This window comes from Ochotona curzoniae, unplaced genomic scaffold, assembly GCF_017591425.1.
Source record: "Ochotona curzoniae isolate NIBS_2020 unplaced genomic scaffold, NIBS_Ocur_1.0 contig_2210, whole genome shotgun sequence".
Lineage (NCBI taxonomy): Eukaryota > Metazoa > Chordata > Mammalia > Lagomorpha > Ochotonidae > Ochotona > Ochotona curzoniae.
The window spans coordinates 24863972-24891413 of NW_024465369.1; the positions used below are offsets into that span (position 1 = coordinate 24863972).

Genomic DNA, 27442 nt, shown 5'->3' on the forward strand with positions numbered 1-27442 from the left:
GAAGATAAAATCCTATAACTTAAAATTGTCAGTCTGTAAACTGTGTTGCCATAGACATCAGCAAGAAAACAAGAGATCCTCATTCAAGCCTAAATTTATTGTTTCTTGCTACATAATAGAATTTGAGTTAACGAAATTCAGTTTGAAATAACTGTATCATCTTTTTTGAATTATAGTAGCCATTGGAATAAAAATAAATAAATACTGAACAAATATTTTAATTGGTAACAGAATTTCAAAAATTATTTTAGTTTATTTGATTTCCAGTAGTTCTTTGGATTGTGGTTTACATGTGAGTTTTAATTTTATATGTATAGCAAATGAAATGTTACCTTTTATTTAAAATTTTGACTTTAAATAACTCAAACTAAAATTTGAGCTTCATTTTAAGTAATAAAACCCATGTATTTTTTGTTTCCTTCTGGATTGTCAAAAATTAATTGAAGATACATACATTTGATGTCTTATTTGAATAAATTATATACTTTTACAAATTATGCCCAATTTCGGATATTCTTTAAACTTTGCAGGACTTTGAATATTATTAAATGTATTCAATAGTATTTAACAGCTACTTGAAAATATAAAAAGATATAAAGTTTATGGCTTATATTCCTATATCACAGATTAGTAGTTTTAATAGTTTCCTGCATAGCATGTATTCTCTACACATATGTGGAACCTAAAAGAATTAGGAAATTTACTGTCATCTGTATATTTTCTGAAAATATTTGTAGAAATAGTTTTTAAATCTTTTCCTGATTATCAACTTCAATGGATAATTTTTATAAAACTCATATTTTCCTAGATGAACAATAACATAGCACAGTAAGTCTTAAAATATGTTAATCATTTTAGTTATTACATATAGTATTGACACACTTATTGTTATAGTTAATAAGAGGAAATACAGCTGTCAAGTTTTTAAATATACAGCATGAAGTGAAGGTAGTTTTAATATGTTCTGCTTAAATATGCAAATGAAGATATAAGCCTTTGAATTTTTCAAAATCTAATTTCCAGTATATTTTCTACTCAATTCAATTTTTTTCAAAGCTGATAAGTTTTCACAGGGTTTATTCTCTTTTTGTATGTGTTTACTGACAGACTTAAACAATTGTTACTGTGTAACACATGAAATAAATTATTGTATGAAAGCAGATACTTGATTCATTCATCTTTCCATAACATTAAGTTCATCACTCAGTTTTAAAGAACATTAAATAAATTTATGTTTAAATATATTTGATATTCTAACTCATGAAAATATGGAGAAATGATGTGAAACTGGTGATTGAAGACATCTGTTAGTTGCACAAATGCATTTCTTCAGAGGTTTTTTTAGAACAATATATTGAATGGCTGCTAATGAATGGTTCACAGTCATAGCTGCACACTGCAGTTAGAAATGGGAGAATGAAAATAGCCTGTGTGGCTTATGTGATATTTCACTGAAATGTATGTCTTCTCCTGAAATATCCTGTAGTCAGAATTTGTCAACATGCCTTGCAGTAAATATGCTTGAAAAACCAATTTTATTTTTATCTTCACTACATATGTTATTTTAGTTTTTAAGTGGAAGCATAGAAATGTTTAAGTTCTAAATGAATCTTCAATCTTTTACTTTCTGACAACCTAACAATGTTAAAACTTAGAAACTATACCTTGTTGAGTAACTTTTGCCTCGGAAGTTTTACAGTCCAGAAAGCTAAATACAGTAATACTTGGGGAAAAGAAATAGGGGTGTCAGTCACGTGATAATTTCTAATTACCAAGCAACATGTAGGTTTTGAGGAGGATATTTAAATTTTTTTTTAAATTTACACACACAAATTCGAAGATACTGCCGCAATTGGAGAAGATGAGATAATAGATACACCATGTATGGTATGGGATTAGGAAGGCAGAAGGAATTTAGGCAGAGAGAATAATTTTTGATATCTGAAACTGTTGAGAAGAAGAAATGCATTTTGGACTCCCTGACTTATGACCACGCATATGGCAAATTTTGGGTTGTTACATTGAATTTGAAAGAGAGAAGTTAGAGAAGAGAGATACATTTGAAATAAGTAAACCTAGTTTATTTTTTCATTTAATTATGGACAGATCTCAGATTGCCTTAATTACAAATAAGGTTAATGGTAAATGGTGAAATTAAACTTCTTCTTGTATTTCTTCTCTTTTTTAAAAAATTAAACTTTTCTAGTCATTGTCACATTCTAAGCTCTATCATCCACTTAAATGAAATGTGGGAAAGGATGGCAACATAGTTTTAGTTAGTATTAAATGAAAAATTTACATAATTCATATTTTTTCTAATCACAAAATGCAAAGGGGACTGATTCCACTTGTAAACTGTATTTAACAATATAAAGAGTATTTAGTGAAAAGAGGAAGTGTGTTCTAATAAGAGAGGAAAACATTAAAGTGTTTTGTGGGAAGTAGGTGGCAATTTCCTGAATATCAGCCACCATACTTCTAATTGAATCCTCGCTGTTGAAATACCTAAAAGTTATTGCCAAAAACCTCTTCCGCATTGGTTTGATTTTTAAATGGAATATAATCTTAAAGTATCTTATGCTATTGTCAGAGAAATATTTGTCCTTTTATCGTTTACATTTATTTTGTCAGTTTTACAATCTTAACATCGATCTTGCCTTTTAAACCTAGTTTTAATTAGTATTCAAAAATCATTGATGAATTGTGGTCATATTTAGATACTTTTAAAAAATACTTATTTGATTTTTTATTGAAAAGGCAGATTTATAGAGAAGAGGAGAGACAGAGAGGAAGATTTTTCTGTCTGATGATCCACTTCCTAAGCAGCCACAATGGCTGGGATTCAGCCGATCCGAAGTCAGAAGTCCGGTGCCTCTTCTGGGCCTTCCATGTGGGTGCAGGGCCTCGAGGCTTTGGGTCATCCTCCACTGCCTTCCTGAGCACAAGCAGGGAGCTGGATGGCAAGTGGAGTCTACCAGAATAGAACCGATGCCCATATGGGAATCCAGCTCGTGCTAGGCAAGGACTTTAACTGTTAGGCTACATTGCTAGGCCATATTTAGATATTTTGTAAATGATCTTTCTCCATGGAGTGTAACATTTTAGTTTTAATCTGTAAATTTATTTCACCTTTTTTTTGGGCAGAATTCTCCCATTTCTATCTGGAATTGTTAAATAAGAACTTTCATATTGATATGAATCTATCTTGACCCCTCATGCTTTCATCATAAACTCATTAAAAAAAACCTATTTTAGTTTAGTTTTAATTGAAGTTCACATTTCATTCAATATGTCTAAACCATGTAAGTAATTGTTTGTGTTCTGTAATAACAATCTCTTTTAGCAGGTCAGGTTGTTTCTCCTCAGTCTGCCCCAGCCAGCGCTGAAAACAAAAATGATGTTAGCAGAGAAAATAGCACTGTTGATTTTAGCAAGGTAAGCTTTTCTCCTTCTCATCTAAGCAATTTGCTAAATTGCTGCTAGAGATTAGTACCCATTTTAAAAGGTGTTGACACAATTTTTGTATGTACTTTTTTTGTTTCTTATTCAGAGCTTTATACTGTAGAAAATGTCACCATTAAACCAACAGATTTTTACTCATAATCTTCAGGATTCAGCCACTTGGTAAAACCTCTGTATTCCAATAATGTGAACAACTGGACATTAAGAAGGGTGGAAAAGACATTTAAACTATTGTTTAAATTTTTTTCTTAGTTTGGCTTCCATAATTACCTCTTCTCCATTGTGAAAGGGCATATCATAATATAAAACTTCATTATATTTATAATTCAAAGAAAGGCAATAGTGTAAGAGTATCCTATAAAACAAGATTAAACTGAGTGGAGTTTTGAATAAAAACATATTAAGGACTGTCTAGGTGGAGGGATACATCTAACTGGAACAATTTCAAATTGAATCACTTACTTAAATAATGAACCAGTGACGATAATGTGATTTTGGCTGACAAATTTCCAACATTGTATATGTGCCATTGATGCATTATGGCACAGTAAGAGCTGAATAAAAGTTTCAATAGTCTTTAATTAAAAGTTAATGCTAATTAAAATTTATAAAATTTTAAAAAAGGAGAGTGAGAAATTCTTATCTGAGTGGCTGACTCTGCATTGTTACTGAGAGAAATATTTTAATATTTTTATTAATGTATTTAGCACTAGCAATACTTGTACAGAGGGAGGAGGTGGGAGTGGGCAACAGCCATTAACAAAGTCACCGGAACCTAGGTTCTCAACCTGTTTTAGAATTCTTTAAATACTGAAATGATCGAGGTCTAGTTATATGCATGCTCTCTGGTGCCTGGTGGAATCTCTAGGAGCTTGGTGTATCAGCTTAAGCCTGTTAATTATGCGTGCAGGGACTGGGAGGCCAACACAAAGGGCATACTAGTCCATGTGGGATGAAACAAAGGCATGAAAAAGGACCTCCACATCAGCAAGAGAGAGAGGTGAGGGCATTTTTTGGGCTACATTTCTACAATGGTTCAAAGCTCATTTCACTGTGCAGAGGCATGTGATTCAAATATTAAAGTCAGTTCAAATGTATTCCATCTGTCACTCTAAAAATATCTTTTAAAAACATTACATCTCCATTCATCTACCAGTTGGAATAAAATGGGGACAAACTACCAAAACTCTAATTTCTGGCACTCTTAAATTGAAATAATACCATAACAATAATCACGAAAGTTGCTTATTTACTTATACAAGCATTAATAGTCTAACAAGGGCATATTTAGCATCCTCAGAAAACAATGATTATAGACCTCATGGCTCATCCTTTGAAATATAATATCTTCCACCTTTTAGAACAGTATAATCCTTTTACACTGGATCCTGTATCTCCTTATTAATTTTCTTAAGCTCTGTGACCTATCTTTGCATACTTCAAAAATACTTTTCATCACATAGAAACACAAAGGAAGACTGCCAACTTCAGACAATAGTTGCTTCTTCAGAGCCCTCAAAACAATCAGAAACACAGAACAATGAAAATGGAATTTTTTTCCTTTGATCATTTTCTTCCCCATTGCATTACCATTCACTGGTATATTTCTGTTTTTGATAAACAAATTAAATTACTAGAGCCCCTCATTTAGTACTAGCCACATGCCTTCTGAGTCTATAGCATGACACATTGTAAAGAAGATAGCTTTTTGAGAAAAATGACATCTTTAAAAATTTTCTGATTTTTATTGGAAAGTCAGATATACAGAGAGGAGGAGAGACAGAGAGAAAGATCTGTTTGTCTGTTGATGCACTCCCCAAGCAACCACAACTGCTGGAGCTCCACCGATCTGAAGCCAGGATTGTCTTAGTTCTGACTGTTGTGGCCGCTTGGGGAGTGAACCAGTGGTTTGAAGATCTTTCATTCCATCTCTCCCTCTCTTTGTATATCTGCCTTTCCAATAAAAATAAATAGATGTTAAAAAAAATCACAGCACTGATTAATAAATGTGTACAGAAAATTTTCTAGGTGGAATTTAAATTTCACTTGTTACTGATAGAGTTCGTGTTGATTATGAATTATAAATTTTCTTAATGTGCACACACACACTTATATGCGCATGTGCATGCCTACACACATACACAGACCTTGTTAAAATATAAAAACAGAAATGATGCTGGCATGTGGTACAGTATATTAAACTACTGCCTGCAATGCCTGCCTCCCATATGGGTGCTAATTTGATTCCTGGTTGCTCCATTTCCAATCCAACTTCCTACATGTGCAACTGTGAAAGCAGTGGAGGATGACCAAGGCTTGGACTGCTGCACTCATGTGGAAGACCCAGAATAAGCGCCTGTATTCTCCCTTTCCCAGGCCTTTTCATTGTGGCCATTTGGGGGAGAGAACCAGAGATCTCTTTGTTTCTTCCTCTCTCTTTGTAATTCTTTCAAAGAAATAAATCTTAGAAAATAAAATACAACATTAACTCTACTTGAAATTTTTGATGGAGTCTTATAGGTTCTTTTTATATTTTATCCCTGTGATCAAATGTATACTCCATATGTCAGCTTTGTATTCTATGGCATTTTTATGTTACAGAAAGATAATCCTAAATAGCTTTACAGAGGTCTCATTTTCAGAAATAAACATATTTCATGTTGTTAACAATGTGGATATGGATTTTCTGATGTCCCCTAAAAGTATTCTCAAATCATCAAACTGAAAAAATATTTGGTCAAAAATTTCTTAATCTCGCTGATAGTTTCAAGAGCCCTTTCATCTCTCTCTCTTAGCTTTTCCTACTTTAACCTTTGGTACTCATTTAATTAACACAGCATAACATCAATTAGTAGAGCAATAAACTCTTATTCCCCTAAAGACAGAGTTCCATAAAAAGCAACTCTGATGAATCAGAAACAAGAAATAGGCCTTAGACAATTTACCCTAACGTCAGCACTTAGTTTTTACTGAGGTCCTATCATCAAAAGGGCTGTTTATTCTCATGGATATTTTACATTCATTTATCACACTTCACCTTTACACCTAAACCCCTTCTTGTTAATGATCACTTGTGTTTTGTTTGCATTCATTTCAACCACAGACATCCATGTCAGAAATTCAAATATGACTCTTGAGCACTTACAAATGTTAAAACTTTTATTATTGTTTTTTCTACTCTGTGAAATCTAAGTTCTCAAATAAGAAGCTACAGAATTGAAGAATTACCTGGATACAAAGAATGTGAAAAATACAGAACAACTAGAATAACTATGAAAACAAAAGTCATACCTTTATGCTATAAGAGAAACATGTTTATATTCTTTTGTAATATGTGTATCTTGATTATTATTTAATTAAAATATGCATCATTTGCAGAATTTGTGATAATATAAAGATATTGAATATATTAGTAAAGTGTATTTAATTGAATACATATACTTTCCCACTTAAATTTCAAGATTGGTGATAATACTAAAGAAGCTTCTTTTAAAAGTAGTTATATACAAAAAATGGTAGTGTTCATTTTATTGGTGTCTATATATTGTGTTGTGTGTTTATAAAGATGGATAAAGAGCTTATCATATATGAAGCACTGTGCTGAAATATGATTTATCCAATTTTCTAGTTTTATCCTTTTTTTTCTTTGCAATGCTTGCAGGTCGATCTGCATTTTATGAAGAAGATTCCTCCAGGTGCTGAAGCCTCAAACATCTTAGTGGGAGAACTGGAGTTTTTAGATAGAACTGTAGTGGCATTTGTCAGGTTGTCTCCAGCTGTCTTGCTTCAAGGACTGGCTGAAGTCCCTATTCCAACCAGGTAAAAAGTATAAGAGTATCTTTAGTATTAGTCTTAGCCATTGTTTGGGGGGGTGTGTGGCAATGAGATTAAATATCTTTTCCTGTTAGAATTTTGACTGGTAACTAATGCATAATACACCAAGCAGTCACCTCTTCTTATTTATGGAGGAGGATAATGCTATCCTTTGCCTCTCCCTCTTAATTTTTATGTTTTAATTTAAGCTTGTTTCTCATCTCAATGTTCTCCACTCTGCATAATTATATAAGCCCTTATGTGTTTTTCCTAAATGCTATACTTCCTCAAAGATTACATTAAATTATGTGCTTAGGAAGGAAATTCTTTGTTAGGATATGGCCTTACTTGAACAGATTAAATTTCCAAGATTTTGCTTACACATGAGTAGGCCTTCAAAACGCTAGTGCATTGAAGTGACCTCATTAGGGCTCCTCTTTTGATTCTAGGCATAGTATGTCCCTCATACACGGAGTCTGAATAATTGCTATAGTGGCAGGATGGTTATGTGATGGAATCTGAGTTAAAGGACAAGTTTAATATGAAGATCTGAACTTGCTTCCAATGCAGCTATATAGAAGAACTAATTACTCGGGGCTAACCTTCAACAAATTGTCCAGGAGAAGAGAAAAACATCATGGGGTTACATATCCCCACTTTGAGAACCGTCACCAATAGGTGACCTCATTTCTTACACACTGCAAAATGTGTGTAGAGAACAAAGAGGAAAATTAGGGACACTGATAGAATGATTCTGTGAGTAGATTTTCAGAAAAAGTAGACTATTTAGTTAATAAAGGAAAAATTGAAGATTTGTTAGACAAATTGAATAACAGTAGACATAAGTTTTTAGACAAGGGAAACAAGCCATTCTTGCTTCCAGATTATCCCATTTTAGGAGAACAAAAGGGCATACCATGAATATGTTGGAAAGACATGTGTCATAAAAGATACCTTCAGGGCTTATAAATAGCCCAGGGAATAGAAACCTGAAAATTAGCAAGATATTCATATCATATTATTTAAAAGCTTTGTAATTGGTAAAACACCTGCTACTGCAGTACTCTATTGTTGTTCTTATGTGTAGTGGATTTTTCCACATAGTACAAATTGACTGCATTCAGTAAAGAATGACACAAGAGACTAAAATCTGGTCATCCTGTGATTGTTTATCTGCTCGATGTAAAAATATATACAGACTTTTAAAGTTACAACCAAATGAAGGCTTGAGTTATGGTAGTTATAAATGAATACTTAACAAGGCATTAATCTTCACATTTAACATAAACCATTCAGCAATGGTTTAATAATTTAACACCATAGAATAGCACTGCAGAATGTAGGGCCTATCTTAATTTTCACTATTTCTCTGAAACATTGACCTTCTCAGAAACAGGGCAATTACCAGACCTCTAAAGTTAGAGCACATATTGATTTCTTTTAAAGAACAAATTGTAATGATGAATTTGCCAGACTTACAAGCTAATTTAGATTGAATATCATAGTAAGCTTCTATTTTTATTCCTCTAACATTGGAATTACAAGATTATTAACTGATATTCCTCTAACTGATGTTTAATTGCTGACAACAATTTCATATATAATATCAATTTTACATATACCCACTGTTTTTGACCATAAATTCTTTTTTTCTTAGTAGTGCTATGGTGTCTTTCTTCCCCCCTACCTTTAAATTATTCTCCATTTTGCATTTAGGAGAATTTTCTTCTTTTCAGCTCAGAAATATTTAATTAGATTTTATCCCATGCCCCCTTTTAAATCCCCTTTCCTCTAAAGACTTAAGATTCCTTAAAATATCAATAACAATTTAATAGGCTAAACATGTAACTAAATGGGGGAAACACTGGAGTAAAAATAATCGTGTATTCCCTTTGCTCAAGAATTTTAAGCGTAAGAGTTAATAACTATAAAATGTTTAAAAATAATAATGAATTGTTAAAAAAAAAACAGGAAAATATTTCCAAGTCTTCATTTTAATGGATTTTAGACAAGTGTTATTGTGCTTTAAAATTATTCTTGGAATTAATTTTTTGAAACATTTCCTTCTTTTCTCCTTATACACAGATTTTTATTCATTCTCCTGGGACCCCTGGGAAAGGGCCAACAGTACCATGAGATTGGCAGATCAATTGCAACCCTAATGACAGATGAGGTATTTATTTAAGTTTATTGAGAACATTTTCCCCTACCAGGGACACCTGACTTTTGGAGATCCTGCTTTCTGCTTTGCATCAGATTTGTTATTGCTAACAGAAAGAACAGGTACCAAAGATCACATTAGCTTAAAATTAAGGACTAAATGAACAGATGGAATTGTATGTTTTCATAAATATCATCTAAATAACTTAATGATGTTGTCTATTCAACATGGCTGAAAATACTTTAATTTTCATTAAAGGGCTAATTAATATTTCATATTACTTTTCCTGTGCATGATACATGAAAATTTGAACTTGTGTTTGGAATTCAGTATTATAAGTTCTTATCTCTTGAAGTAGTTATGTTTGAGGATTTGATATGTGTGAAATATTGATATGCACACAAAGAACTAACTCTGGAAGCGTTGTTTTTAAATAATTCCAAAACTAACTAACTAAGAATATATTGAATTTTCCTGTGGCTGCCAAAACACAACACCACAAACTGTGTGGCCATAGCTTCTCCAACATATCAATAGGAGGGTCCTTCTTAGTCTTTTGTATTCCACCAGCTTGTTCTGCTGCTCTTCTTATAGCCTTCTACCCTGTGTTTCTTTCTGTCTTCTTATTTTCTGTATAGACATCTATCGTTGGATTTAGGCACCCTCTAACCCAAGCTATTTTCACTTTGGGCTATTTTTATTAACATCTGCAAAGACGCTTGTTTTGAATATTACCAAATTTTGAGGTTTCAGGCTGACATGTGTTTTTGAGAGGACACTACTAAATTCACTACAATGAAAAATATTCTGGGGCCCGGCGCGGTGGCGCAAGTGGTTAAGGTCCTCGCCTTGCACGCCCGGGATCCCATATAGGCGCCGGTTCTAATCCCGGTGGCCCCACTTCCCTTCCAGCTCCCTGCCTGTGGCCCGGGAAAGCAGTGGAGGACAGCCCAAAGCTTTGGGACCCTGCACCCACGTGGGAGACCCAGAAGAGGCTCCTGGCTTCAGATCAGCATAGCATCAACTGTTGTGCTCACTTGGGGAGTGAATCATCGGACGGAAGATCTTCCTCTCTGACTCTCCTCTCTGTATATCCGCCTTTCCAATAAAAATAAAATAATTCTTTAAAAAAAAAGAAAAATATTCTGTTTACTGAATCTGAGAAGATAGGAAAATGAATAAAGGGCTTCATGAGCACCACACACTTGATTTTGAATTTTTTTTTTAAAGATTTACTTATTTTTATTGGAAAGTCAGAGTTGCAGAGTGAAGGAGAGACAGAGAGAAAGATCATCCATTCACTGGTTCACTTTCCAAGTGGCTGTAATGGCTGTAACTGAGCCTATCTGAAGTCAGGAGCCAAGAGCTTCTTCTGGGTATCCCACATGGGTGCAGGGTCCCAAGGCTTTCGGCTGTCCTCGACTGCTTTCCTAGGCCACAAGCAGGGAGTTGGAAGGAAGTGGAGCAACTGGGGTACAAACCAGCAGCACCCATATTGGATCCTGAGCATGCAAGGCAAGGACTTTAGCCGCTAGGCTACCAAGGTGGGCCGCGTTGATGTTGAATTCTACGAAGAGATTTTCATTGTAGCTTTGCTTCTAGTGCTCCCATATTAATATTGTGCATTTTCAAAGTAACACAAAATAAAGAATACCTCTATTTGTATTTTAAAAGTTAAATACTATTACTTTCTTTTTTGAAAAATAGTATTTATTTATTTTTATTACAAAGTCAGATATACAGAGAGGAGGAGAGACAGAAAGGAAGATCTTCCATCCGACGATTAACTCCCCAAGGGGCCGCAATGACTGGAGCTGAGCCAATTAAAAGCCAGGAGCCAGGAACTTCCTCCAAGTCTCCCATGTGGATACAGGGTCACAGGCTTTGGGCTGTCCTCAAATGCTTTGCTTTCCCAGGCTACAAGCAGGGATCTGGATAGGAAGTAGAGCTGCTGGGATTAGAACCAGTGCCCACATGGAATCCCGGCACGTTCGAGGTGAGGACTTTAGCCGCTAGGCCACTACACTGGGCCCAAATACTATTACTTTCAAGAAGACTTAAAAATCTCTTTCCTTCTAAGTAAGACATTAGAATGTTACATAAGCTATAAGGTATATAAAAACATGGGAAAAACATATTATTTGATGTGATATGAATATGCTCTCAACTTATCATTCACCTCTCAATCTCCCTTTCAGCAAGTTAGAAGAGATCAGTGAAAAAACGTCAGCTCCATAGTTATGGTTGTTTGACTATTCAAGCATGCATAGAACAGGGAAGCAAGAGCCTTACATCAATTTCCTTGACTTAGGAGGGCCACCAAATTTGTGAATGAGTACCAGCAATCTAATGAAAACTTGAGCATAAATCCCTTAATCTCTAACGTTTTGAGCTTAGCTTAGAACAGTTTGCAATACATCGTGTAAGGGATGGAAATGCAGAAACCCAAGAGGAAGGCTATGAGTGCTTACTCTAAAAGAGCTGTTAGTATAATAGGACATTGATGTACAAAATTATTATACTTTTGAAGAGAAAAGGTTTTTTTTATTATTATTTAAAGCCCAAGTAGAACAGCTATTTTATCTAATTGTTTCAAAGTCTATTGGACAATTATGCTTATTAACAATAAATTTTAATGTTATTATACATATCTTAATTTGGTAAGAAAAGTATTGCATTATCAAACTAAATTTCAATCAAGAAGTTTCTGCTTAATATTAATTCTGTGCCCTTATGTTGCCAAATGTTAAAATAAATAGATGTAATCTCTATCATTTTCTGTTAAATAAATTGATGTAATCTCTATCATTTTCTGTTTGTATTGGGAACTCTTTGTAGGTAGTCTGTCTTTTGCTTTTTCATTTTCAGACTTGGCATATCGGTGTTCAGTTGTTCTAAAAGATAAATTAGTGCCTATATGTGTGAATTGTCGTAATATTCTATGACCAACCAACCCAATAACCCGTTTTCTTCATATCTGAGTCTTATTAGAGTCATGATCATCATTATGAGAATTGGTACCAATGTAGTTATTGCTTTACATTTTGAAAAATGAAGCTTCTTAGTGTCAGTTAATGTTATTATGTTGATAATTATCATAATATAATGTAAAATTTTAAGAAATTAAGTGTATTTATGAACATGTTTTATTTATACTTATTCATTAGTTAAAACAGATACAGGTTGTACATATGTACAAGATACTATGTGACGTCTCATTACATGTGCATGTTGTATAATTTTTGATGAAGGTAGAAATATCTCCTAGAGAATCTAACATTTATTTGCAGTGAAGATATCCAAAGGCATATTCTCTAATTTTTACAGAGAAATTGAGTCTGTTAACATTGCTCATAGTCACCCTACTGTGTAACAGAACCAAAGAACTCCTTGCTGTTTTCTTAATGTATATTAGTAGATGTCAGTCAACCTTTCTGAAATAATGAAATTCAAAACACAATAAAGGGCACGGAGACTGAAAGTCAATCAATCAATTGATCAATTGAGGAGCTAGTTCCTTGAAAAGATAAAATTGATATACCTAAGCAAGACTAATTTTAAAAAGTGGAAGAATTCCAAATTTGTAAAATCAGATTTGAAAATGGAAACATTATGATTAATAACATGGGCATACATAGATTGTTAGAGATCCGTGAATCAATCTGAAAACACCAATAGTAAAACTATTGTATACTAACAGAAATAATGGTTTTCTGGAGGGGCAGTGAGGAAGCTAAAACAAAACAAGTAAGTTACTGAATAAGTTACCGAGAAGAATAACATTTTTTGTTCTAAATTTCTAAGTTAATATGTTTCACCCTTTTGTGTATCTAAGGTAAATATTAACTTTCTGTTCGATCAGCAAACATGCCTAATGCGTAATAACTACTTATGTAAAACACACAAAATGAATATCCAAGTCTTCTTATCCTTAAAAAAAAAATAGAATCATTTCTCAAAACTGTCTAGTACTGGTACAAAGATAGAAGAGAAGACTAATGGAATAGAAACTGCTGAAGAGAACCCACACATGTACAGCCAGCTGTTCTTCAATACGAGAACTGAAAATAACCCAGGGACAAAGGCCAGTCTCCTCAACAAATGCTGTTGGGATAATTGGATATTAGCCTGCAGAGCAAGAAACAACAAAAAAAATTCTTAAAGAGGAATCAACTAAATGGATCAAGGACCTAAGACTGCACCCAGATTCCATCAAATTACTACTGGAAAACTTAGGAAATGCCCTATAAGACACAGGTGTAGGTAAAAGCTTCTTAGAAAAAGAGAAAAAAACCACAAGTAATTAAATCCAAATAAACAAATGGAATACATGAAACTAAGAAGCTTCTGTACAACAACAAAGTGAACAGGCAGCCAATAGAATTGGAGAAAAACTTTGCACACTGCACAATAGGTAGGTAACTGACTCTGACAAGAGATATAGGTATCCTAAGTGGTCTTGTCTTTTTGTTTTTTTTTCTTTTCCTTTCCTTTCCTTTTCTTTTTCCCAAGTTTTATTTCATTGAAAGGATAAATTACAATAAAAGATACAAAACACGCACATCTTACTTTGCTGGTTTACTCCGTAATGGCTACAGCAGCCAAGATTGGACAAGACTGAAACCAGAACCCATAAGCCAGAAAACTTCATCTGAGTATCCAGTATAATTGACTGAGGCCCAAGTATTTGGGTCATCTTATGCTGTTGTCCCAGATGGATTAGCAGAGACAATATGGATAGTAGAGTAGCTAAGAACTGAGCTGGCACTAATGTGGATTCTTAACCTGCTGTACCATAAGGCTGGTTCATTAAGTGATGTCTTAACTGCTGTGCCAAATGCAAACTCTAAAGGAATGCAATTTTGTTAGTTTTCTCTCATATATATCCTTACCAATGTATCCTTACCACTGAAATGGTTTGGTGCATAATTATTGAATGAATGTTGTGAGCTCTTATTTTGCAGGGAAACAGGCATTAGGCAACTAATTACACAATTGCAATTAATTATGATAAATGTTGAAAAATACAGTGAATAAGGACAAAGATGTCAAGAGACTATTAACAAAGTACTGAAACTTATCTGAGAGGGGAACAGTGAAGACTTCTCTAAGGTTAGATACACAAAGAAAAGGACAAGAGCAGTTTGAAGTAATTAAGTCCCTGGCAAAATTGGTGAAAACAATAGAAAATACTGTTTATGGCTTTGAACATAAACACATAGAGTAAAACAAATTGTAGCATCTGTCTTTGAGGCATTTAAAATGATAGAAAAGGATTGTTCTGGATGGATTTGGACATTCATCAATGTAGACCAGAGTACAAAAATCATATGACCTTTTGAGGCAAATTTCCTCTTTTTTTGGAGAGGAGAGATAGAAATGAGAGATAAGCATAAGTGGAAGAATGTTCCTATCCATTGATTCACTTCCCAAATACTGAAACTAGAAGTAAAATCAGAACAGTATAGACTTTAAAAATTGCTGCTAGTGGAGAGTAGAATATCTCTTCTTTCATTAAGGAATTAAACCAATCACAATTCTCAAGTGATCAGAACAAGTTTCAGGGTTGTGTACAGATTTTAGAGGAGGAAACAGTGGTAAAATCAGTGGCCTGTCATATTAATCGTATAAAAACTTGCTTCTTAAAATACAGCTATGCTATTTGTGTATCTGATATCCTGCTAGACCATGTATTTGTCACTCTAAAATGGTTTTTTGATGCACTGTTTCTAGTTGAAAATCAAGAAAAATCCTTTTAAATGATCAATATCATTCTGCCAACTTATTAAATTGAATATCAAACTGGAAGCTTAAAGTGATCAAAAACTAGAATAGAGGGGCCAGCATTGTGGCACTGTGGGCTAAGCTACTAATTGCAACATGGTCATCCCATTGCTGATTGCCAATTTGAATCTCAGTGCATTTGCTAATATGCCTGGAAAGCGCTTGGGCCTCTTCTATCCATATAGGAGACACAGATAAAGTTCTGTCTCATGGTTTCAGTTACCACCAATGCTGGGTTTGGAGGTATTTGGGGAATAAACAAGGAAATAGAATATTTTACTCTCTTTGTCTCTTCCCTTTTTCTCGGTCACTTTGCCTTTTAAATAAAGAAATAAGCAAATAAGAATCTTTAAAGATTTATCTTGCTTTTATTAGAATCGCAGATCAGATTTACAGAGAGAAAGAAAGACAGAGAGAAAGATCTTCCATCTGCTGGTTCACTCCTCAAGTGGCCACAGCGGCCAGGGCTGAGCTGTTCCAAAGCCAGGAACCAGGATCTAGGCGCTTCTTCTGGGTCTCCCACATAGGTACAGGTTCCCAAGTCTTTGAGCCATCCTCTGCTGCTTTCCCAGGCCAGAAGCAGGGAGCTGGCAGAGAAGTCTGGAACAGCTCAGACATGAACTAGCATCCAGTAGGATCTCAGTGCAGGCAAGGTGAGGAGTTAGCCACTAAGCCTTTGAACTAGGCCCAGACATAAGCAGATAATTCCTTAAGCAGACTTTTTCCCCTGAAAATTATGATACAAAGACTATAAAATAGACCAGCTTAGTGAATACTACATGAGTCCCTCATTTCATCTTGTTGAAACACAAAAAGTATCATAAATGTTTAAATTATTTTTAGTATAGACTAGATTAATTCTTATTTATCCTGTTTTTGGTATTTCTACTCAGTATAAGTATTTCTTTGGTCTGTATATCAAATAGTAGAAATTACATTATAACACAGGAAAAACCAAAGAAATTCTTGAAGGCTTAACACAAAAGAGCTTATTTCTGTCATGTTGGATATCCATCCACTGACAGGCTGGCAGAGGGGCTCTGCTCTTTGTTATAACTCAAGCAACCAGACTGGCAGAAAGCTCTCTCTGGACCTGTATTATGTGTCACTAAGTCAGACAAAAGGTAAATGTGATGAGTCACACACACTTGTATTCATAACTTCTGTTCAAAAGTGGCATATGAACACTGAACTAGAACACAGTAACCCAATATCAAAGAAGGTTGGCTGGCAGGGCAGTGCAATCCTCTGATTATCTAGACAACCTGGGATAATTGTGAACAATCTGCCTAGTACATTTTGTGTGTGGGTGTGCATGTGCGTGTGTGTGAGCACATGTGAGTGTGTACAGGTGGAAAGTAAAAATCACGCTTTGAATAGGAACGTATTTTTTTTTTTGCCCAGTATGTAATAAATGCCTGGAAAATCTACATAACACTATGTTAATTATCTTTTTGAAATTTAGGAACAGAATTGAGCTTGTGACTAGTTTATGTGTGCCACAGCATAATTACTTTTCTAATACATGATACAAACCTGGATCTCTGTTTTAGAGAAAGGACTTCTGTAGAAAGTCCTTATTCACAGTGGTACCCTTTGCCCAGCTGGCATTATTAATTCTGATTTAAGAAGCCTCTTTTCATCCTCCCTTTTATCTTCACTCCTCCTTACTTCCAGAAATGTCAATATTCATTTTGGCATGTTTAGGAAAGTGGATATCTGTGTGAATACATGAAATCAACTCCATTATATTCCTATATTTTTATTGATATGAAGTAAACAGATTTCATGTGTTTCAAAGATAAATTCTAAGAACATGTATTATTTCCTCTCTCATGCTTCCTTCTTTTCTTCTCTTTCTTTTAACTTTTGTGATAGCATCCTTTCAATGTACTTCATAATCAAGATTAATACTCCACTAACTACAGTATTCAGTACTCAAAAAGGAGAAAAGATTATATCCAATGGCTATAAATAATTATCAGGAACATAAATGTCATTTTCATTCTTACACATTCATGGAATTTTTGATATGCTGTATGATAGCTATCACAAATGGGATAAAAGATATGATATTTGTATTATGACTCTGCCTTATTTCACCAAGCTTCATAGCCTCCAGTTGCATCCATTTTGTTGCAGAAGAGATGGTATTATTTTACTTTTTGCTATACGAGCTTTTTCAGAGATGCCTATTAAATTGTTGTAATCAAATTGAAATAACTAAAAGGAAAACATTAAGATTTTATCATTGTCTTTGACTCTAAATGGCATTTCTTTTCTTTCTAAAGGTATTTCATGATGTTGCATACAAAGCTAAAGACCGTAATGATTTGGTATCAGGAATTGATGAATTTCTGGATCAGGTTACTGTTCTCCCTCCTGGAGAATGGGACCCAAGCATTAGAATAGAGCCTCCCAAAAATGTTCCTTCCCAGGTATGTATATTTGAAAATGTAATTTTTAAAATATCCCAGAATGTAAATGCAAGTCCTAACATAGTATGACTCATCAAAAAGATTCAAATGACTTGTTATAATCTCTAAGAAAGAAGGAAATTAAAGTTCTAAAATCTTCCTGAATACTACTATCACCCAACACACTTCATTGAGAAATTTGGCATTCTTATGATAAAACACTAAAATTAGCAGTTGCATATTTGCAGAAACATTTTAGATCCAACTTGAAAGACCTTACAGTGAAAGAAAACTGAGATTTTAGTAACAAAGAAGAAAAAACCCATTATTGTCTTTTTATGTTCTGGTCCATCACTTTGAAGTAGATAATTATTAGGAAAATTCAAAAGCATAACTTATTCTTGTTATGTAGATAATTAGCTATTACTGATAATCATGATAAAATTGGGAAGAGTTTTTGAAAATTATAAGCCTTATATTTATATTAATTGTTGTGGATATACAGTTTGGTATAAAAATTGCATTTTTCCCTATGAAACTTAAATATGCATTGTACTTATCGTACTGTGGGATCTAATCCTGATTCTGCTGTCCCAGCTGAAATGACAGTTTACATCACTGACCCAGCTCTGGACTAAGCAGTCTTTCTGGTTAGTCAGAGATGAGCAAATTAGCAGGCATTACTATTCAACTATAAGTACTAAAGAGAGGTTGTTTCAATGCCACTGTCAGTTTAAAGAAAAGAAAATATACTTCATTTCTATATTTTCATCCTGAAATAATTTAGTAATTGTTAAAGGATTTTTTTCTCGTCATTTTTTTTTGTTCTATAACTAACAATATAGTTTCAGTTGGAATCCTACCTAGATTAAAGTTCTTAAGCAGTAATTTTAGGTATTGTAGATTTTCTAATTATACTTGTATATGTATCATTGTCATAATAATGTTGCAGAAGGTAACAATATTTCTTGAAATAATAGGAAACTTTTTAATTGATGTTATTTGGAAAAATTACTGAAAATATGAATGTATGGAGAGTGAGACTTTAAAAGTTACTGTAACACCAATTTGTTCCTCAAGTGTTAAAAGTGAAGTGAACTATTTTTGAAAACACTTTGGTTTTGAGGAATATTGTGTTTTGAGGCAAGTTGAAGAATGAAAGGTGTGCATTTTTCATTATTTTTTATGCGATTTCCTAGAATCAGAATTCATTTTTTGATTCTTAGTATTGTGAAGTAGAAATAAAAAGCACATTGAATTTAAAACTCATGACATTTGAGTTCTTCCATTATTTATTTGAATAAGCTTGAAGAACTGCTTTAAATCTGTTTATACTGGTGTTTTATTTTATATTAGCACTGTCCATGACAACTTGCTGTAATGATGGAACTGTTCCATATCTATACTATTCAATAAGCAAGCTATTACTTAGAACTAAAAAGGTAGCTAATTTAAACAAACAATAGAATTATTTAAACTAACAAGTTTATTCATTTACTTATTTAAAAGATTTATTTATTTTTATTGGAAGGATATATTTACACAGAGAGGGAGAGATAGAGAGGAAGATCTTCCATCTACTGGTTCACTCCCAGGTGGCCCCAACAGCCACTACTGAGTTAGCCTATCTGAAGCCTGGAGCTTTCTCCAGATCTTCTACATAGGTGTGGGGTCCAAGGCTTCGGGTCACCCTCTACTACTTTCCCAGGCCACAAGCAGAGAGCTAAATGGGACATGGAATAGCCAGGACACAAACGGATGCCCATATGTGATCTCAACGTATGTAAGGAGAGAATTTAGTCACTGAGCCATCACTCTTGGCCCTAAGTTGACCAAATTTAATAGCTACATTTGGTTAATAGCTATTAGATTGGACAGGACATTTCTCTACAATGAATTTCAGCTAGAGTTCTCATTATGTTTTTATAACATTAAACTATTTAAAATATAATCAAATGAGAGATTATATTAAACTATGTTTTCTCTTAATATATGGAGTAAAGAAAATTGACATATATATTAATTACCCTGACATCATATGAATTCAAGTCACATTTTTTCCTGTGGGATAATTTCCATGTGAAAATTACAGAATTTTAAAACTCAGATAAGAGAAGAATAGTAAGCTGTCTCTTTAAGGAATACCCTTGAAATTTTTCACTAAAATTTGATGTCATTCATGATGCATTTCCATTTCTTTGTTTTTCTCTCATGTCATGCTCTTGTTTGTCCTTCAAGAGTCCTTTCTCCCATACCCCTCCCCCCATGGTGGATTCCTCCCCAGCGCCTATAAAACTGTACTACATAATACAATGTAAGCAACAATAAAAAAAAAAGAGTCCTTTCTGATTTTATTTACATGTTGACTCGCTTGCTGCTTTCATGAGAAACTTGAGATAATCCAAAATAAACTTCCATAGATTCCCATTCCCCTGTAAGACTATGAATCTACATTCTGCCTTCCACATAATTACTAAAGAACTATTTCAAACCAGTCTTCAACCTATGCTCTAGATCCCATATTTTCACTTCTATTCAAGTGTGTTACCAATTCTTCTTTATATCGTTATTTTTTCTGAATTATAAAAATTTTATTTATAATGAACATCCTGCTAATTCACACACACACACACACTTAAATAAAAACACATCTGGCATGTATTTGGTGCAGCAGTTAAAGCAATGCTAGGGAAGTCCACATTCCATTTTGGAGTGCTCAGATTTGGCTCCCGATTCCCTCTGTTTGTAGCTTCCTGCCAGTTTATACCCTGTGTTGCAGCTGGTGAGGAATTGAGTACTTGAGTCCTTGCTAGCCACATGAGAGACCCAAATTTAATTCCCAGTGCCCAGCTTTGTGCTCTCCCAGCCTCCTCCTTACAGGCATTTGGGGAGTTAGCCAGCAAATAGAGGGCCCCAACCTTGCATTTCAAATCCATTAATTTTTTTAATTGAAGTTCTCTCTTTATGTCATTTACTCTGCCAGCTTCTCATCCATTTTTCCTTTATTTCCCTTTACAACAAAATGCTACAGAATTCTCAGTTTTTTTTTTTTTTTGCAACTCACCAATACCTCTCTCCAACTCTTTCTTTTCTTTTTCTTTTTTTTTTTTTTTTGAATTTTGAATTGTGGTACAACTTTGTATAGGCTGGGATTCCACCCCCAAACTCCCACCCCCCATCAGATTTTTCCCATTTTGTTACAATAGTGTACTCCTTCATAAGGAATCATAATTATATCAGTCTCTTATTTAAGTGTACCTCAACATTGTTGGAACAGACAGTGTCAGACAGTCCAGCATCCCATTGTCCAATTCTTTCTTAACATGTCTTTCAATAAGACTAGAAATACTAGAAATGGTCAGGAAGGTCACCAATGGCAACTACCAAATAACATGGCCAGTTCTCAATCTGCCTCTTGGTTAACTTACTAAGTGGAAATATTTGAAAGAGCTGACAACTGGATTTTCTTTGGTATACTTCAGTTGTTAGGCTCCCAAAATACCACATCCTCTTGGTTCTTCTAATTTACCAATCAGGGTTGCTCAGTTTCTTATGCTATTTGCCTAAAATCTTTCTGATTTCATTACTAATGCAAACCATAGATCCTAGTCATCTTTTCTTCTCCATCTATGAACAGTCTTCTTGTAAAGTCATCAAATTGTATAGCTTTAGATCTACTTCCAAATTTATTTTCCACCTTCAGCTTGAGACCTCTATTCAGCTGTCCATTTTGTGTCTCCACTTGTCTTATAGACATCTAAAACTCAACATGTTAAAAATTTGAACCAAACTTTAGATATTACTTTTGAACCTCATTTTTTTAAGGGTATGCAAATAAAAAATCTAGTCTTTTCTGTGTGTACCTTCACCCCTTGGTTAACTGTTAACCCTTGATTCCTGCATGTTGGTCAGTTTGCAAACTTCTTTTCTCTGTTAGCTTCCATTTTACCAAGATATCCTGTAAACTTTTGCTTTGACATGATTAAGAATTGCATCATTTCTCTATCACTATCACTGCCACCAACATCTTTCTCTAGAATTACTGAAACTACTAACTCATTGTCTTGTTGTTTCTGCCCTTTGTTCCTATAATCTGTTCTCACAAGTAGTCCAAGTTAGATTACACAACTTCTCTCCTCAAAGCTCTGCAAAATTCTGCCCTTTTCAACTGAAAATGAAAACCAAGAATTTGCATTTGCCTAAGAAATCTACACAGCTGGGCTTCTCTGCACATTTGAGAAATCATCTCCCATCACATTCTTCTTCTGTCTCTTCTCTAACCAGATTGGTCTTATTGCTTTCCGGCTTTATGACTATACTGCTGGCTGCACTTCCCTCCTTGTTAGCCCCACATTAGTATCTGGCTTCCTTGAAGTGAAAGGAAGGCTGTCCCTTGCCTCCTTCAAGTTTTTGTCACACAGTTCTTTCTTGGACAGCCTTCCTCCCCACCCCACACCTCATATCCCCTCTTAATTGGTGCTAAATAGTTCTTTAGGTATACCACTTACTCATTTTAAAAGTATTTTAAATTAATTCAGTTATTTGTTTAATTTTTCACTATCTAACTTCTCCACTGGGTTACAAGCTTAATAGATCTGATTTGTCTACTAGTCTTCCTAGGGAATTTGAAAATACTAAAATTACTTATGTTCTGGGACAATATTTCCTCTATATTTTCAAATTGTTTATTGAGATTGCCCATACCTGATTTTCTTTTAAAATGTACCTTTTTTTTGCTTTCTGAATAAGATTGAATAATATAATTTGCTGCCTGAAATGTGTAAAAGCTGTAAAATTCATTAGGTGAATTAGGTGATTAGGAAGAGATATAGAGGGCTACTTCTAAATCTCTCTCTAATGTATTCTATTTGCCGTGAAAAGCAGTTCCTTCATTAGTTAACAGTATTTTTTCCTTCATCTTTGAAATTCAGCTTCATTGAATCTATCCATATACCTGAAGGAATTATTAAAATATCATAAAAGAAATTCTCATTTCAAAATCTAGAATTCTCATGTTTTATTCTGTTACTTTCTATAGAAACATCTCATTTTATATAAAATCTGTTTGTGAGTCCCTTTGTTTTTCACATTGATATTAATTGTACTTTGGCATGCCACTCAAAGATAGGTCTCAACTATACCACTTTTATTTTTACTATTTATTTGAAGAAAGAGAGAGAGAATGAGAGGGAGAGAGAGAAAAGAAGGTGAGAGAGTGCATTAAGATCTTTTTATTCATTATCCAGATGGTCACAATAGCCAAGATTAGGCCATGTCAAATCCAGCTACTGGACATTTCGTCCAGGTATCCCAAGTAGGTGTAGGAATCCAAATTTTTAATCATTTCGCAGGGTGCACATTAACAGAAAGAGGATCCACACTTGAAAACAGGTTGTCTGATATGCTACTTTGACATCCTGAGTATTAACCTAAATTTTTATCCCTAAATTGTTTTTTATTAAACATACTTCTGTGTTCAAAGATCATGATAGGTAGGATTTTAGATAGAACGTACTTTAAAAAAAAATCTTACTGACAAAGGTAGATGGAATATACCCATGAGAAAAGAACATAGCATGATTGGTTTTCATTTTCCAGAATTCAACTAGAAGCTTTTTTTAAGCAAAAATCATTCAGTTTCCATGAGTTAGAAAACTAGGTTATAAAACTTTCTTTAGCAGCTATTACTGCTTAGATCACAGAGGAATATAGACTTCAAAATGAATGATGATAGTAGATGTTTAATGAATTATGTATGCCAGTCACATAACACTGTCGTAACTAACACTCCCTCATCCCAAGCTACTCTTACTCTGAGTTCTTTTCTTTTTCCTCTGTCTTCTCCCATTACTTCATTTTTCTTCTAGAGTACCCAAACTTTACATCACATATTAAATCTGTTTGTTTCTTTCTACTAGCAGAATACTTTTTTTGTTCTCACATTTGTAACTATCGATTATTGTAGGTGTTAGTCTATAACCGTGAATGACACGCGTTAGGAATCCAATACATATGAGTTGATTACCTCATTTAATTCCCTCAGCTACACTGTAAGATAGGGACTGTTGTTACACCCTGTACACAGAGGAGGAAACTAAAGCTTGAGGAGACCAAGAAACTCCCCAGAGGCCCACCAACAAGTAAGTAAGAGAGTCTGGATTCTTAGCTCTCTGCACATCGCTTGAAGAAAAAAAAGTGTTATTTACAGTTAATGGTTAATGCCTGAAATTACAACAAGATAAAACAAAAGAGAACTCATATACATATACAAAACTTCCTGCAGGAGAAGAGGAAAATTCCTGCTGTACCAAATGGAACAGCAGCTCATGGGGAAGCTGAGCCCCACGGAGGACATAGTGGACCTGAACTTCAGCGAACAGGAAGGTGAGTGAAAATCTATTATATGGGACTTTGGGTGCTGAATGATGTGTGTATCATTTTTGTCTGTCAAGGGAAGTGCTATTTTGAGATGAAATTTGTTTTGCACTTTTAATAGCTACCTTTTAGGAGTGAAAATGCCATTTAATTTAATTTATTTGAAATGTATCTGAAATTGCTAATGATTGTTATTACTGTTAAACCAGAACAGTGAATAAAACATTCAATTTTATTTTACCTAGCCTTTCATTTTGATGTGCAAAAATGCATTCACAGATTCTTAGAATGAATGCATAAACTGTCAATTGATTCTTCCAAAAGAGACCATTGAAAGCTTTAAGTGCAAGGTGGAAATAAAAATAAGTACCAAGAGCTCAGTATTTTAGAACCTATCTCATTCAATACAAGTTGGGTGTATATATATATATATATTTCTGGGTTTTTTTGTGGCTATGATTTGAAAGGGCTATATGATTTATTTTTCTAATCACACATCTTTGAAGAGATGAAAGCTTCAATTTATTTCTTCAAATGGTTCTTTATGGTATCTTGACAGCTTGTCTCTCTCCAAGCAATGTGTGAGCAGAAAATCAAGAAAGCCTTGGGCGGGTCTCTCTTCAGAGGATGTGTGTGTACAGCCTCCATTATAACTGACAGCAGTTACAAAGCTTGTACAGGCCTACTGCCCCCCTCGCAATGAGACCACTTCCTGTACTGTGTGCACCTTGTACCCTAAGTGGGCTTCCCAGTTCCTGAAAGCCCTGTGCCTCCTTGTTCTTTCCCTTTATCCATGCTTTATTTATGTTTCCCTCAGTCTTGATACAAAATTTGAGATGGTTCAAATGATATATTTTTCCTTTTTTCCTTCACTTCCCTTGTTTCTCATCCTGTTTGTCTTCATACCTTCAAGTGCTATCTTTTATTTACTTATTTTAATCTTTCTCAGGTGTAACATTGCCTTGTGTGTTTGATTTTCTTTCCAAATTCACTTTTCCTTATCCTAAATCCTAAATCCTCCCAGGTAACCAGTATGTGACGTCTTCGCTTCTCCAGAGTTATTCCACAGATTCTGTTGCTGACATGACTGGCAGCATTCCTTACTCATCTGCTCTCCTGGAGTTGCTGGTGTACATCTGGGCTGCTCTTGCACTGTTGTTCTGTAATGAACTCTCACTTTCAGATTTAGATTTCTCCTGCTAAAAGCACATTTATTATACATTAATATAACACCTAATCAGACTAACACCTGCTCTAATAAGTAATTATGTAGAAAGCAATGGTCTAATATAAAGTTATGTCAAAACTATAAATATTAATTACTAATTAATAGTTAATAAACATTTTAAATTATGTTGGGGATTCAGTAGGATATATATCATAAATGCATGCACAAATAGTCTAGAAGAGTAAATCTTTTTTGAATTGTGACTATGACAAGTTAACAAATTATTCAGGAATGATCCTCAGAATTACAGCTGTGCATGTTTTATCAGCCACCTACAGTGCTCCTTGTGAATGCAGATTTGACAGGTTATATGGCAGTTTTTTTGAATTTTAAAGGCCCATACCTCTGTGTTTTTTTTAAACTGGAATTTAAATCTTTTCAACCCTCTCCTGCTCCATATCCCTTTAATAGGAACAATCATCAGGAAGATCTAGTAATTCTAAAATTGTGGAATAGTAAGGGATTTACTAATATCCAACTGTTATATCTACATCAAGTCAGGGAAATTGAACTCATAGTAAAAATTTTCAGCTATACTAAACAGATACATTTTTCAAGGCTAATGAAAATATATTTCTCAAGAGGACAATTATTTTAGAGGTGATCCTATGACTGCCACATGACTATTTGTATTTATAAATAAATAATGAAAGTCTTACATTTTTGTATGATCCAGTGTATTTTTCATTCTAGCAGAATAGGGGAATAAAATGAGGTGTTTTTTGTTAACCATTAAGCTTTATGTAAAAACTTACTGATAGTTTTATTCATTTTAATGTTACATATTTATTTTTTGGAACACAAAGAACTTTAAGTAGTTAAGTTTTAGTGTGTGCATATTGTTATTAAATATCCAAAGAATGAGAATTCCTCTTTATTCATTCTCTTATTACCAATAGATGAAAATAATTTAGGCCTCAATTTTAAGCATCATTTCATAATTTAATATTCCCCTTACTCCAACTCTCTTTTGAATTTTTTACTATTGCCTTGGATGTATGAATGAATTTATACCATGAAATTTTGCTATCATACTGTAAAGGATAGATGTTGGACTATGCCTAGGCGACAGAAAATCAAAATTACATTTATCTAACTCAGTTATTATAAGGTTACCTCCTAGTTTCCTAAAAGTAAAAAATAACCTTGGAACATATCTATTTTTATTTATTTGTTTGTTTTATTGAAAAGGCAGATTTACAGAGAGAAGGTGAGAGAGAGAGAGAGAGAGAGAGAGAGAGAGAGAGAAAGATCTTCTGTCTGCTGGTTCACTTCTCAAGTAGCTACAGCAGCCAGAACTGAGCCAATCTGAAGCCAGGAGCCAGGAGATTCTTCCAGGTGTTTCACATGGGTGCAGGGTGCCAAGGTTTTGGGTTGTGCTCTACTGCTTCCCCAGGCCATAAGCAAGGAGCTGGATGGGAAATGGAGCAGCTGGAATAGGATCTGATGCCCATATGGGATGCCTGTACTTGCAAGGCAGAGGATTAGCCAGTTGAACCACCTGTTAGCCATATTTATTTTTATTTGAAAGGCAGATTTAAAGAGAAGAAGAGACAGAGACAAAGAGAGAGATCTTTCATTCACTGCTTCACTTCCCAAGTGGGAAGTGGAGCAACTGAAACATGAACTGTGAACATATGGGATCCCAGTGCAGGCAAGGAGAGGTTTTAGCCACTCGGCCATCTTGCCAGGCCTGGGACGTCCCTGTTTACACTGAGTGTTGCAATGACCCTTGAGATCACTTAGATGCCTCTCTGCAACAGAATCCAGCGAGTGATTTGGAAAGGGGTAGAAGGGTAGAGAGTGAGTCATTTGAGCTGTGGTTAAACATTGTGTTTTCTCTCTAGGGTGATGCTCACTACTGGTGTGTACAAAAACCAGTTAACCCTCCTTCTCTAATGTTCTACTATGCTAAAAGGAATGCCACCAATGACTCAGGATATTAGGCCTGAGCACAGTAAGAATAGGTTGATGTGGAATTGACACGAAGGTCAGAAACATGCTTTTGTCTCATTATGCTCTGAATCTTGTTTGAATGAACCTGAAATTTTTAGCTTGTTATCCCAGTATTTGTTTGGGGATTGAGGTAACAGAGTAATGCAAAGTCATCATTACCATTTAGGAGGTTACTATAATCTCACCTCTACTGATGGGAAACATTGTGATCAGGTAACAGAACAAAGAGTGAATTTTATATTGGAT

At 34.3% G+C, this 27442-nt stretch overlaps 1 protein-coding gene across 8 annotated transcripts in view; it reads left to right on the forward strand.

Annotated features, from left to right (window-relative positions):
- The window catches only part of SLC4A10 (solute carrier family 4 member 10), a 247691-nt gene that overhangs the window by 160871 nt on the left and 59378 nt on the right, over window positions 1-27442 (forward strand). For 3 of the 8 annotated variants that reach the window (XM_040971645.1, XM_040971648.1, XM_040971644.1), the window contains exons 7-11: window positions 3344-3435; window positions 7124-7281; window positions 9361-9448; window positions 17512-17658; window positions 23921-24021. In XM_040971645.1, the coding sequence (XP_040827579.1) occupies window positions 3344-3435; window positions 7124-7281; window positions 9361-9448; window positions 17512-17658; window positions 23921-24021 (586 nt within the window). Of the gene's footprint in view, window positions 1-3343; window positions 3436-4372; window positions 4463-7123; window positions 7282-9360; window positions 9449-17511; window positions 17659-23920; window positions 24022-27442 lie in introns of all 8 variants that reach the window. The other 5 variants (XM_040971641.1, XM_040971643.1, XM_040971647.1 and 2 more) reach the window with 3 other exon arrangements.